Source organism: Pipra filicauda, unplaced genomic scaffold (genome assembly GCF_003945595.2).
Source record: "Pipra filicauda isolate LSUMZ 115617 unplaced genomic scaffold, ASM394559v2 scaffold63_size3267554_pilon, whole genome shotgun sequence".
Classification (NCBI taxonomy): Eukaryota; Metazoa; Chordata; class Aves; order Passeriformes; family Pipridae; genus Pipra; species Pipra filicauda.
In genome coordinates this window covers 1,636,259-1,651,416 of record NW_024104798.1, presented here as the reverse complement: position 1 = coordinate 1,651,416, position 15,158 = coordinate 1,636,259, and the positions used below count along the sequence as shown (strand labels likewise).

Here is a 15,158-nt window from a genome sequence, read left to right as displayed (position 1 = left end):
CACGACAAAAGCAAGTGCCTGTGAGTCTCTGGGCTGTGTGCACACATTTTCTCTGTCTATGTCCTGTTAATCACCTGTAAGAGGGCTTTGAACAACTGAGTAGATTCAGTTTAGTGCAAGAACTTGAAGACTGATAAATATGAAACATGGTAAGTTCAGGAGTTTCAACAGGCGGTTTTAATCAAAACCATTGTCTATTTTTTCCAAATTTGGCTTGATCTGAGAGGAAAATTATTGAATGATTAGTGTTTCCGTGTTTATTTGACCTTTTAGGTGTAGATGTCTGAAGTCGTTCAGTGCATTTCTACTGCCCCTTAGTAGAATACACTGTTACTGAAATTCAGGGGGAAAACATCCCCCTCCAGCTCTTTCATACATCAAACCTTCGTGCTCCAGGTGCTGCACAAGAGCAAGTCAAAACACGGTCATTACCCTTATGCAACCTGCAAAGGTTCTCATGAACTTTGAAGGCTGAAAACCACTGAATCCAACCTAAACTGGCAGTTCTCTGCACTCAGCTAAGGCTTTGGGCATTATGTTTGGGAACAAACGTATTTTAAAATGCAATAGAATTGTGTAAACACTAGAAAATATAAGCTGTTCTATTCCCCTTTCCCTATATTCAATCTGATCCTGAGATTTCTTATCTGTAGCTTATTTCTCTGGAGCACATGATTAGCAAATGCCATTTCAACCAAATGCTTTTTTGTGTTAATCCGTGCAGACTAAATACATCAAAAGTTAAATATTTTGATCAATTTTTTTCTATAGCTTTGCAAACAAAGATTTATTAAAAAAAAAAAAAAAAAAAGAAACAAGCCTGTGTGAATTGGCTGGAAAAGAAATCTTGAGAATTTTCTGAAGGAAGTTGCTTTTCTCCCCAGCCCCACTGGTTATATGTCCGGATTTTAATATTCTTATAAAAGGGGCATTTTCTTGAAAATAACTGAAATATAAGCAATCCCTTATTTAAGCAAGCAGGAGCTGGGGAGCAAAAAAAAAAAAAAAATACACAACTAAAACAAAATACAGGGAAAGCAGGAGTAGTCAAGGCTTTTCTACATCACATCCTTTTTCTTTCCCCATGGCTGAGGGTATTTGTGTCAGTCAATTCAGCCGTGCATGAAGAAACTCTGTGCTTCATGTATTCCCCAGACAGTGAGAAGAACACAATGAAAACCACTCCAAAACATTACAAGTGTCTAATTCAGCATGATGTGAGCACTCACAGCCTGTGCTGCCTGGTGACTAATGGGAATCTGGGATTCTCATCCAGAATTAGCAGTTCAGGTCAGAAGCTCACGTTCCTCAGGATCTGGGAGCTCTTCAGTGTAAACCACCCTGAGGGAAAGCATCTTAACTTGAGCAATTCTCTCTCTAACACAACTGCTTCAGCACATCTCAGAGAGACATAACTTAAACACTGAGAAGCTGCATCATATTCCTTGGGGAAAGTTCACCCCTCCTCGTACAGGTGGACCCAAATCTCAAAGGCTGCAAACTGTGATTCATTTTAAAGCTTTTCCCTCCCTCTTTGAACAGAGCTGGAGGTGTAAAACTTTGAAATCAAGTAGAACTCATCAACAGTGCCCTAGAAGGACAACTGGTCCTAAAGATTACAGGGCTCTTAATAGAAGACCTATTAACACAAGACTCAAAGAAAGTAATTTTCATTGGGTTCTGGCTGCTCTTGCCACAGCATGGGGCTGAGGACGAGACCACAGTGAGCTTTGTAGTCCTTCAGACTTACAAAGGATTTTGCCTACTTACATATTAGAGACAAATAAGAGCTTTTCATCTGCAAAGGGCCTAAGTTTCCCCCACTATAAAAGGAGCTTGGTCTCCAGCCCAGGTGAGGGTATTCACTGAAGGACACTTGGGTGGCCTTGCTTGTGATTGCACTGCAGTGTGCTCACAAATAAATAAATACATAAATAAGTATGTGTACTAAAACCTGCACACCACTACATGAAGCAGTTGCCATGAAGGTTCAGCGCTGACTTTGCATTTGATTATTTTTCAAGGTTGAGGTCTGAATACTTGGGCTGCATTTAGCAGCATCAATAAGCAGTTAGATCATTTTAATTGCCATGAACAGCTTTGCTTCTTCATGTTGCCTCTCAGTCTGTATTCATGTCATATCTCTGGTTTACACTGTAAACTCCCTAGGCCAGGGCGTTCAGGTTTGTGCTTTTCAGTACCCAGCACTGTAGGATCCTTCTCCATGGTTATTTAATCCTATGGCACTGCTGCACTTTTGATTCCATGGCACAGGATTCTTCTCACACATCCTGAGGATGCTCTGCTCTGATGATTGCTGTGAAGGCCAGTATTTAGCAGGATATGGTTTTTCAGTTTGCCCACTGCACAATCTATTATTAGAGCACAGATTCAGCCCTCGTGCCTTTTCATGCCTAGCAAAGAGAGAGACATCTCTTTTCTCTACTGTAAGAAGCATTAATGATACCCTTCTGAAAAAGGTGTGTGAATAGCATCATTAAACTGCCTTGCAAACACAGGTGCAAAGAACTTCTTTTTTGTGTTGCATATATGGATAAATGATATATTACATTATAAAAATCAGGTATAATCTGTGGGAAGAACCAGGAAAGACAACACAGAGAGCTAGAGGATCATTGTAGGGCCCCTTCAACTGAACTATTCTATTAAATTCTATATTGAAGAATTTAATTATAAACTCTGAAATGTCCTTAAATCAATGCATGCACAACAGGGTATTTTCCAGAGCTGAATGGTGAGGTATAAGGTAGTCAGCTGCTTCCAAGGTATTTTGTGAGCTTGAAGCAGCCATGTGGGGTGATATGAATGGGTTAAGCATCTCTAATTGAGTGACTGTGCAGAAAGCTTTGACAGGCTTCCTGAGTACAACCATGAAATTAATTCTTGCCAGAGAAAACAAACCACAGACAGAGCCACTCACACTCTAACTAGTCACAGTTGCAAGGTGAGCTAAAGTTTATCAGCATCCCCAGACAAAAAATGTCATTAAGATACAGTTAAGGATATAGTCAGATACCAATTCCCAGGCAAGAAACTTCATTAAGGTACATTCAAGGTTGTAAACATACGTGCCAATTAAATTCAAACAACAAGGTCCAAACACTGACATTATTTACAATATTAAATATTTGGAAATTAAAAGTTACTGCTAGAGATAATATGGTTTCTATAAAATTCATAATCAGGTTTCAACAAACAACTTCTGCTACTGTTCAGTATTACCTTGCCCTCTATTTCTAGTTGTGATGCTCCCTGCCATGGAATACTGGGAAAGCTAAAAGTCTCCATAGGTTCAAAAAATTCTGGAGAGATTTGTGGTTAAAAAAATAAGCCAGCTGAAAGTACTGAAAGCAAAGCAGACACACTTTTATCTGGAGCAGCCTGAGCCACAAGTCCTGAAGATCCAGAGAATATTCTGAGGAAAAATCTCTTAAACTTTCCTTGTACTTATATATGTCCATAAGGATCAGATTGGCACTCACAGAGACAGGCTGTTAGGGTGGATGGTCCTTGGTCTGCAGCAGTATTGCTGCCATCACAGCTTCCCCTGCAGTCACAGCATAACAGACTGGATCTCGTGTGTGAGGAGGCTGTGGAAAGCACTGCACTGTCTTAGGCAATGCAGGATGCCAAAGAAGTAATTAAATATGAAATCCTTACAACTAAACTCCAGTTGAAGGGACACTCTGCCTTTTAAATGCAGTGTTAGACCCATGAGACATTATTTAATTAGATTTGTTCATTGTAACTCAGTTGCAAACATTGTGTTTTCTCTTTCAGCTTCTATAGTGATTGGGAAATGGTGGTGTGAGATGGAGCCCTGCCTAGAAGGAGAGGAATGTAAGACGTTGCCTGATAATTCCGGATGGATGTGTGCGACTGGCAATAAAATCAAGACCACCAGAGTAAGTTGTCTTTCTGTCTACACCCAGGAGGTCCTATTAGGAAAGGGAATCACTAATGATTGCTCGCCCGTGTCTTTTCCATCATCATGTCTGCTGTAAAAATCTTAAGGATCACTGCACACCTCCCCAGTCACTCGATGCTTCTGGCCATAATTTGGTGAAAATTCAGATGGATCAGGCTGGTCAGCTGAATCCAGGCTCAGTAATCAGCAGGTTGGAGCAGCTGAATTGCCAGGCCACTTTCTAAAAGACATTTTTACCTCTAAGAAAACCCCTAATGCCCCTCACTGAATCCCTTTCTGGTGGCTAAAGGGAAGAATATTATCCTACATCCATTCCTTGGCTGTTCCGGGCCACATCTGTGGTAGCAGCTGTACAAGGGCTTTGAGACAGAGGACTCAACTCACTATCTGCATGTCAGGTCTTACTTCAGAGCAGCTCTAGCCCCATGAACCCATTAGTGACATGTTCTTGAGATGCTGAAGGTTCAGGTAACACAAGCCAACAGGAGATGACAGCTTTCACCACACAATGCCAGGAAAACACAGAGATGGGGCTGCAAAGAGAGAGAGTGTGAATGAGCTGCCTAAACTTCTCCCACTAGGAGATTGCCTTGGGAATAAAAGTGTTTTTCAAAAATAGACTTTAGCTTTTCTTTCTCATTGAGCGATGTTTTTTCACAACCATTTGCTTAAAACTGCCACCTATACCTGTATTCAACAATTTTAATTAACTCATTTTCATACTACAATTGATTTTTTTTCCCCAAGAAAATTACACGATTTTCAACTCAAAGTATGTCTTATAGGTATATAAATTTTAATTTTCTGTGAAGTGGAAAATATCTTTTGAAACCTGATAAATAATAAAAAAGGCATATTTTCAAGACATTTTTCCCTGTTTATTAAGAAATTCTACATATACCCAGCTGTTAATTCACAGGAACATGCTTAGTGTCATGATTTTCTGACTTCTTCCTTTTCCTGCAGTCCTAACCCTAGTCATTTTTCATGTCTTTTAGGCTTTCTGTTGAAGGAGGAGATTTTACCCTAACTGACCCCCATGCCATCTGAATTCTTTTCTTTCCCTCCCTATGATCTACACTAGGATGAAGGATTTGTATTGCACCTCCAGCTTCTTGAGCTCTGCCTCCTGGCATGGCTAATCACACCAACACATTCAATTATTAGGATATCTGCTAATTTAGGAGATTTCCTTTGCAGAAGGCAGGAAGTGACTCCCAAAAACAGGATCCATATTGTCCCTGTCATCTCCTAGAAATATGAAGGAAACATGGAGGGAACTATGATTTCATGACTCAGTTTCATCGTTGTTGCTGCAAATATTTCTGTGCTCTCAGCTGGTCATGTCACAGTGCAGCACCACTGGAAGGTTGTGCTCTAATGTATGTGCCTTGCAGGGCAGTCAGAAAATCCCAAAACACAAACTTACTACATGTCCTTTCCATTGAGGCAACATTTTTTCTCACTGAATTGGGGAGTTAAAATGGAAGAAAGTGATGTTGAAGAAATAAGAAGCAACATGAAGTATCTTATGCAATAATTCATTCCTTCTGCACTCTGTCTCTAAGTTATATAATTTAGGAATTGCATTTGCTTTTTTCAAGTCAAACTGTCCTACTCTTAACTCCCCCAATCCTCATCATATAAACTAGTTTTAGGCGATAGAAGTGATTGCTAGAAATTTAGGAGCTTCATTAATATGCAGATGTATGGTCCAATCTATTCAGTATGCATTATTGTATTTCATTTAAATTAAATACTTGCAGAGTGAATGCTCAGAACTGAAAAAAAAAATATTTCTTCATTTACCCACAGGAATGATTTTAATTAGCTTGTGAGGGGAGTACCTTATGGTGCTGCTTCCAGTAGAATTTTGCTTTGTTGCTTTAAAATATCATTACAGAACCCGACTGACAAAGGCAACATGACATGATGTGCTTAGCAACTGTCTCTTGCATTTTCTGAGTAAAAATTCTACTTCGTAGTCCCTGAAACTTTGCTGGAATCTGCACTGCTGTGTCAACTCTGGCAACATAAATGTAAAGTAATGGAAGCAATCAGATCCTGAAACAGACTTTTTTTCCTTAGTTTGGCCATTTCAGATGGCAGCAGAGGAAGAGACTACAGTGCAATCTGTACTGATCACAGTCCAGGCCGCAAGATTGGGCCATGTGTGTCTACTTTATGTAGGTAAGGAAGTTAAGAAGGCAGAAAAAAACAAGACAAGTCAGTCCACAACCTAGTTATATCTGTGGTGATGAGCCAAAATTGCTAGAGCAAGTCTGCACAGGCTGTAAACTGTTTTAATGAAGACTCTTCCTTACACTAAATACATCTATGTTGGGCAGCTGCTGTCCTGACAAGGAAAACATTCACATTTGTGAATCTCAGAATTAAAATACCCATCAGTATATTCTTCCAGGCCCACAATAAATCACATATAAGCATGTGTGCGTGTATATATTTATGAATACATTCATATACATAGGGTGATTAATACTGATTAATGTCAGAAGGAGGTGGACAACATATCCAGTGAAGTCTTTGCCAGCACATCATCTTTCTGTTTAGTCCTCTAGCATAGCTCACTAATTAGGTTTTTAAAGCCAAAGATATAGAGCTCTCAGCTTCTGTAAATCAATTTGTTTTCTACTGATGGTCAGGCAGGTGACAAACAACACTGGAAAGAAATCATTTTGTCATTCAATTTTTTTAATCTCTAGTCACTCCTTTTTTTGATTGTTTAGTTGGTTTTTTGGGGTTTGGGGTTTTTTTTTTGTTATGTTGTGTTTTTTTCTTTTTTAATTTAAGAACATAACTTTCAGTGCTTTCCTTAAAAACATGGGGCCCTTGGAGCTGTACTAGGACCTGCTTGGAGATTGCATCACCACATTTCAGCAGAGCAACGGGCACAAGGGGAAATAGAAGAGCAGCATCTCAGGCTGGATGTTGCTGATAATCTGGAGGATGGATATTAAAGCGTTGAGCACTTGAGGACTCGCGGAGCAGCTCAGCTCAAAGCACCTCTCCAGCTTCACAGCCTGTGCCCTGCATTACAGCCTGCCCACCCCCCAGTTTCCAGAGAAACACTTGATTTTCCACACATTTTTCCATCAGAGAAATGCAGGGCATTCTGTGGTTCCCTGAGGCACCTGAGCATCACATTTCTCAGTAGCCTCTGCTCATCTCATCCCGCAGCAAAGAGCACCTTGGCACCAGGCCCTTCTGTCATTCCCTTCCCCTACTCCAGGGGGAAGGGAATGACAAACTGAAAGACAGTAGGTTTATATTAGATATCAGGAAGAAATTCTTCCTTGTGAGGGTGCTGAGGCACTGGCACAGGTTGCCCAGAGAAGCTGTGGCTGCCCCATCCTTGGAAGTGTCCAAGCCCAGGTTGGATGGGGCTTGAAGCAACCTGGCATAGTGGAAGGTGTCCCTGCCCATGGCAGGGGGTGTAACGAGATGATCTTTAAGCTCCCTTCCAAACCAAGATGTTCTGGGATTCTGTGATCTCCTGCACCACCAACCCAGGTAGTTGATGCACATCCAGCATCTCCCAAGGCACAGGCAGGAGTTTTCTTGCAGCCCTGACAGAAAAGACACACACACACCTAGTACTGCAATTTAAACTCAGCTATATCACTCACCCTTATGCCACAGAGCCTGGGTCTTTCTTTCCCAAAAGAATACATTAAAAAAATAGCATATTTTACGTAACTGACTCTTTTGTATTTTCTCACTGCAGATCCACCCGAGGACTTAACAGAGCACCCACGTCTGCACGGAGGCAGTGAAAGCCCTGCTGATGGATGAGGACAAAGTATGGAAAGTTTAAAACCATCTCAGCATTTACAAGCCAAATGGATTTCTTATTTGCACTTTGACTGTTTACCAGATAACAACAGTGGCTTTACTGTGTGAAAGAAAGTATTCGGTGGAAATAATGCTCCTGATTTTTGACAGCTGAAAATAAAAAAATGAAGAAAATGGTTCCTTTGCTAAAGTTTCCGAGATTGCGAAGTACAAACAACAGTATAAGTTTGGATCTACAATTTACTTTATACCAGTTAAAGTATATATATATAGAAATATATATATATTAATATATGATATTTTGAAATAAAAGCCTCGCTCTTCAAGAAATTGAATAGTACCACACTTTGCTGCAGCTGCTGTAATTTTTTTTTTTCCTTTTTTTGTAATGGTCTGGAAGTTCCCTTCCTGTTTGAGAGAGAAATGTGGCAGAGAAGAGGCAAAGCAAACCTGCTGCGGTAAAAGGACGCCGAAGAGCTACACGAATCCTACCGATGCGGCATCCAGAGCTTCCTGTTCCCTTTGGCAGAATTTTGAGGGCATTTGTTGTTTCACTTTGTGTTCTGGAGGCTTTTCCCCCCGTGCAATACTAGCATGCTGGCTTTGCTTCATTAACCATACTTGATTGATATATAACAATGATAATTCTATCCTCTTCCAAGAAAATATTTTTAGAGCTGTTAGATATTCCACGAAGAAGAGATGGACAACTATTGAGTGAAGTACAGTATGTATTAAAAGTTTATTTGGCAGAGTTTGGTAGACTGTGAGCTCCCTTCTTATTAAAGATGTACTGTACGTACAATGTCTTCAGACTTTGTATAGCTCTTAGAGACTCCAGTAAAAACCCAGTAACCACCTCCAAAGCTTTGCATTGTTGGCTCACTAATTCATTGAAACAACAACAAAGCTGTTTCTTTCCAGACCAACACGTGAGGGGAATTTTGCACACGGTTTGCTTTTTCGGGAGCCCATTTGCCACTGGTGAACAAGCACCTCAGCTGAAGCAAATGCCTCTGTGGACACCCCGAATGCTCAGGCACATCCCGACACAAGGGACTGCCTGGCTGTGTGCTCTTATCCCACAGCACACATGGAAGAACTACCTAAATTTAAGTTTCCCTCGTTGCAGGTCAGGCTAATTCTCATTGAGAGCATTTGCCACCAGCTAAAAGTGGACATGTGGGCAATTGCATGGCACAGCAAACACAGGACAGTTTGTGGTAAGCACAGACTTGTGACTGAGCCCTGTTTTCATTTCAGGAATAGTTTCCTTCAGTTTAGTTGTAATGTTTCTTACCAAGGAGAATTCAGCTGAGCTGAGATGCTCCCCAGCAAGGATGTGTCCACAGAGACATGGACCCACTCACTGTGAGTGGTTTGAACTCCCATTTCTAGCTGAGCTGTTGCTGTTCACCAGGCAGCCTGGCTCCTGCACTGCTGAAGAAAGATCAGATCTGAGGGTTGAAATGTGCAAGCCTAGTTCACATTCCCAGGCACTTTTGTGAGCAGTTCAATTAATTCCAGGGGGGTTTATTCATGTGGAAAAGTGTCTTGCTGTCACGCATAAGTCTGCGCAATCTACCCTTGAGTCCGCCTAATGCTACCAAATCAAAGAGGAATAGGGAATTGTAAAACTAGTTTTATCCAGTCTAGCTTCATTTCTTTAATATTTCCAATTTTCTTTCAGCCTACTTACCTGTCTCTCACAGGACCCCTTTGGCCATGCTGATCACTTTTAATCCAATGTGGAGGAAGTGCTGCACTTCCCAGCCTAGATTTGGTCGCAATTCTCCCACTAACTTTCTTTCTCCTTCAGGGCAACCACTTCAATCCTGATGCTTCAAGAGGCAGAAATTGTCACTGTAATTACACTGTAGGTTAAAGCAGCTACATGACGTGTCACGCCATACTCCACGCCAGCTTTCCATGCTGGTCTTTGCCTGATGCTCACAGTGGAAAGGGATAAGCTGTTTCCAAGTAATTCTATTTATCTCCCGTTCAAAAAGAGATGAGTGAAAGGTATGCAGGAAAGAAAAAGGCTACTCAGGAAAGAGGTAAAATCACCGTCCCTGGAAGTGTTGGCAAAACATCTCAGTGTGGCACTTGGGGACGTGGTCTAGTGTGAAGACGGCAGTGTGAGGTTAACGCTTGGACTCGATGATTTTAGAGGTCATTTCCAACCGTAAACATTCTGTGGTTTCTTCTGTGCAAGGAAAGGAGCATGAGCCTCACTACCAGTTGTAGATCCTAGCATGCAGAGACAAGCCTCCCTGGTGTCCCATGGACAGGCCATGTATTTTCTGGCTACAGCCACCTCTACAAACCACAGAAGATACCTGAACCCTAGCCTGTGTTTTAGACATAGACTGCCATGTGTCCCTAGTACCATTATCTCAATTCAGAGGGGAACACTGCCTGCCCAGTTACCCACATGTGTGGTCCCAAACGGGATCATCAGACCCCCTCCAGGCTCACCTGCCACAGGGAGAAACTCCTCAAAACAAATCCTTAGCATTTCTGAATTTTACTTGAACAGCGCTTTAAAAATCCCAAGACCCTCTCAAGCTCAGAAGCCCTTGGTGCCCAGGGAGATAGACCCTGCCACCAGGAGGTAAGTCAATCCAAAGCCAGGATATGTTATCACCCCTTTACCAGATGGAACTGAGGCACCCAAAGCTAAATGGCCACTCAAGATCACACTGGAGGGCTGTGGAAAATTTGAGCAGAAACTGAACTTTGGTTTCCTTATTCCCGGTCTCCTGATACTCCATAAGAGGACACACACAGAGCAAACTGTACACACGGCCTCCTGTACCCTTTGCCAAAGCCCGAGGTGACAGCACTGGGAGGCATTTACCCCAAAGCAGTGCATCCCACAGGGCTCAGACTGTGAGTAGATAACAGTGCTTATGCCTGTGCCTATGAAATATGCCTGTTGAGATTGGGAAATATTAGACTTGCTAAAATACAAGAAGGAAATGTTGTCATTACCAAAGGAAAGTTTCTCAGAGATGTTTATGAATTTTTTCCTTGCCAGTAGGCAGCCTCAAATATCACCCCACCAAATTCAGTAAACATCTGCGTCTCTTTGAAGTTGCTGCAAAATCTGCTCGTGAAGTGCAGCACTGAGAAATTGCTGTTTTAATTAAAATGTTTTAGAGGGGAATTAAGGCCTTTGCAAAAAATAACGAGTAATAGAAGATGAAGTCAAATTAAGAGTCGGATGCAGCTAACCTTTGTTGTTTCAGGGAACCAAACTGAAAACAATAATCAAAAAGATTCAACCAGCCTAGAGTCACAAAGATTCTGTATTTCAGGGATATGCAGTGTGTAGCAGGAAGATGTCAGAGCTACTTATCTTGGCTGATGGAAAGCTGATGTATTTCAGTGGGGGAGTGAATGGGTCCCACATCCTCATGGGAAAGTGACAGTCATGCCATTCTCTGCATAATATTAAAAGGTATTTATGTCAACAGAGGAGAAAGTTAAAGTTCCTGCTTTCTGGCAGAAGTCTAGACAGAGACATGTCAGGAAATTAAAAAAAAAAAAAAAAAAAATATTTGTAAATGCATCAAAGATAAACTTAGATTTATGTCAGTGTTTCTTCAGATGTATGAAACCAAGTTATGTAAATCTAAAATGTACGAGTTGGAAAAAAATACTGCAAAAAAAAAAAGTAGCCACCATCTGCCTATTGATTCAGAAAATCTAGATTATGTGCTTCTGTCCAAAAATCTCTGGTAATAAAGAGCTCAGTGTGGTATGACTTGATATTGCTTTGAATATGCTATATGCTATATTTGAAAAAAAAAAAAAAGACCCATGGAGAAAGTCCACTGCTATAGGCAACATTATGAACAGCATGATGTGCACCCAGACTTGGCATTACAAGAGAAAGGACCATGAAAAATTACTGAAGGTGATGCAGTTATGAAGAGTGATGTTCTTATCAGACCTATTGATTATTGACAGAGTTTGCAGGTACTTTCAGTGGTGTATTGCTTGTATGTTTTCCTATTATAAAATGATTAGTTACCTTCCTAACTCTCCTCATTTGCAACTTTTCTGTTTCACTATATGGTCTCAATGTAATTACAGATCATAGAGAAGTTGTGGAGGAGATAAACATACTTTGGCTTGGAAAGCACATCCATTTCATCTGAAGGTGGCAGGCTTTGTTTCTTCTTCAGTGGCACAATGAATATTGTAGCCTAAAATGAACTTCTCGTATATCAATACCTCAGTCACATCCCAGTAAGCAGGGTTTAGAGCCTGACAGAGAAATGGGTCATGCTTCTTTGCTTGGTATTCTATTTTTTGTCAGAGAAAAATAGAAACACACTCCACAAATAATCTTTCAGGTAGACAGAAGGAGATGTGTGTACAGGGCAGCTGGTTTCAGGCTGTCAACACTTTTTCTAGTTCATCGATTTGAATTCAGATCATAGGCCTGACACATATTTATGGTTTCTTCTCTGAGAGGCTCACACAGTCAAAACACTTAACTTCACAAATATTTGTACTTTATAAAAATATGTGCTCTGAGAAAAAGAAACTGAATCCTCTGCTTTCCAGGCAGGAAACCAGAACTCGTAAGACCTGGGACCTGCCCAAGGTGATGCTAAAAATCTGCAGCAGACACGGCAGCAGACCTGAGGACTCCTGGATTTTAGGTCATCATTGTAGATGGTTCACACCAGTGAAATTTGGCTGACAGCAGACCCTGGCTTTTAGCTCATGTCACAGCAGAATTAGGGAGCCTGCAGTCAAGTGTGGACAATCATCTGCAAGCACCAACTGATCAGAGCTTGTGCACCTCCCTTCAGCTGGGATTTTCAAACCACTGATGCATGGAAGACCACCAGTAGATCTACTCCAACATCTTTTGCTCCCACAGGGACACAGTCCTGTCCTAATTTGGTTTCATGGCTCCATAGCAGAAAGTGCTTTGAGCCTTTCAGATGAAAGCAGAGATGGAAAAAGGCACAGAAATGTCTGTGCTTAACCCTGATGGGCTGAGAAACAAGCCTGGGCAACTTTTTGGCCGCCTTCTGGGGGTCACAACTGCTGGAAGATGCCCACTCAATAGAATGATTTTCATGTAAAAGTTGACTTTGAGCAGAGAAAGCACACATTCCCTCACACCAGAAAAATGCCTGCAGCAGACAACAAGAAGCACAAATAACTTGGTCTCCCCTGAAAATGTGAACACTGCTGCCAGGGGAGAGAATACTAAGTCATGGGGGGGCCGGGAAATTGCTTTCTTTTTGACAAATATTCGTCTGAGGACACACTTGGCAGATCTTTGCTGAAACCTTTTGCTGTTGCTTGACATGAACCTCTAATTGCTGTGTGCAGCTCAGAAATGTGCAGAGGAAACCCCATGACAGGCCTGGATATGGCATCTTTTCATCCAACACTCATGGTCAGATTATTTTTATTTTCTCATCATGTAGCAATATGATCCAGTTTGTATGACCAGAAACAATATACATGTTTGAGCATCAGGTTACTGACCTGCTTCCCATTATTTGTCATCTGTTTTCTTTCTCAGATAACCATCCTTGATTCACTTAGAATCTAGGGGAAGGCCCAACTAGATATGAAGCAAACTATGCACAGCCCAACATATTGCTCAAGGGAATATGCAAGTTCTTCCTCCCACCTGCCATTCCTCTTCATTTCCTATTTCATTTCATTTTCATCTCATCTCATCCCCTCTCTTTCACACCACTCAATTGCATTCATCCATCTCTATTAGTCTTCTATTACCACTGCTGCCCAACAGACTAAAGAAAAGACCTATTTTCAGGGAGCTGTTCCCAACAACAGTGATTTATGTCATCTTCTTTCTTTTCCTTTTTCCTGTGTGCTTGGGAAGGCAAGATGCCAACCCGTGCCAGCAGCTCCCATATTTCACTTCTCACACCAGCCACCCCCAGCTCAGGGCCACAGGGTCCATCTCAAGTGTGTCCTGTGTGCAGAGAAGATACTCCTGGTGTTTGATTTGCAGTAGAGGAGTTAATTGTCAGCTCCTCACCTTCACTGAACCCATTCTGTTTGTTGTTTTTCTGAAGGTCTCCTGTACCTTGAACAGAACCAAGAACTCAGCACACTGACTATTGAGGGCTTGCCATCAGTTTATGCCTCTGCAAGAGGAGAATTTACCACTATTGATTAGATCAGACTTTTTTTGGACTTGAAATAGAGAGCAAAGAACAGGCCAAGTTGCTGTGAAATGCACAGTGTGGGATCCAAGCACAGACACAGACACATCACAGAATCATAGAGGTTGGAAAAGACCTCTAAGATCATCAAGACCAGCCATTAACCCAGCACTGTCAGGTCCACCACTAAACTGTATCTCTAAGCACCACATCTACATATTTTTTGAAGCTTCCAGGGGCAGTGATTCCAACCACTTCCCTGGGAAGCCTTTTCCAATGCTTTTTTCCTGAGCATTTTTTTCCTGGTGCTCTTTCAGTTATATTTTCTTTCTGAAACATCCTGCTATCTAGGCTAGTGGAGCCTACATAGTATCTTGTGTAAAACAGACCGGAGTTTTTACAGATCTGGCCCCAAGTCCCTAAATCCCTACTAGTTTCCCACAGACATGATTTAAAGCAGAGAAACAGTTAGGAAGTGTTACAGGCTAAAGACAATGGTTTCTCTGTCCTTCTCTGTTTAAAGGAATATTCCCTGGAAGTATCTTTGAAACAAAACATCAGCCTTCAAAGCATCCTGCAACCTGAAGAACTTCAATACTGAATTAATGCCAAAGATCAGCTAAAAATCTTAAAAGGAAAAACGCACTTGGCTCTTGAATTCAAGTCTGTCAAAATCTTCCACTGGCTTTGCTTCTGGAACAGGAACTGAGAGGTCACCTTGAGATCCATTTAAGTCACAGTAATGAACACAAGCAGGGAAGGAGACGTGTCACAAAGATTTCACTGCCCCTCAGTGAAACCTCCAGGGACTCTCCAGCTTTTCTTTAATTCTGCCAGTGTCAAGTTTAGCATTTAGCACCAAAGGGGCTTCACTGGACTCACTGTAAGCAGATTTGTATTCCACCAACCTTCCCTGATCTCAGTCTAGCCTGAATTTGACTGATTGAGCAGGTGTGATAACAGCACTCAAGACTTTGCAACACAGTACAACAGTCCAAATAAAGCTTTTCTGCTGAGGAAGGTCCACAATCTCATAATTTCCTGCTCTTTGAGCAGAGTTTGACAGCATAGATGTTCAAAGCTGCTCAAGAGCAACAACCAGGCTGCAGTGTGTTTCCTCAGCATCTTGGCTGTTTTCCCCCTTTCTGTTTGGCCACCAGGCTCAAATACACATAAACTAAGTAGCAACTACTAGTGCAACAGAGAAGTAACACAGTCTGGGTATG

General features: G+C 41.6%; 1 protein-coding gene across 1 annotated transcript in view; it reads left to right on the top strand.

The window, feature by feature from the left end:
• TAFA1 (TAFA chemokine like family member 1) overlaps positions 1 to 11,536 on the top strand; it is a 219,999-nt gene extending 208,463 nt beyond the window's left edge. Inside the window, exons 4-5 of the mRNA XM_027723039.2 lie at positions 3,802 to 3,926; positions 7,695 to 11,536. Coding sequence (XP_027578840.1) covers positions 3,802 to 3,926; positions 7,695 to 7,712 — 143 coding nt within the window. The 3' untranslated portion in view covers positions 7,713 to 11,536. The remainder of the gene's footprint in view (positions 1 to 3,801; positions 3,927 to 7,694) is intronic.
• Positions 11,537 to 15,158: the final 3,622 nt, after the last annotated feature.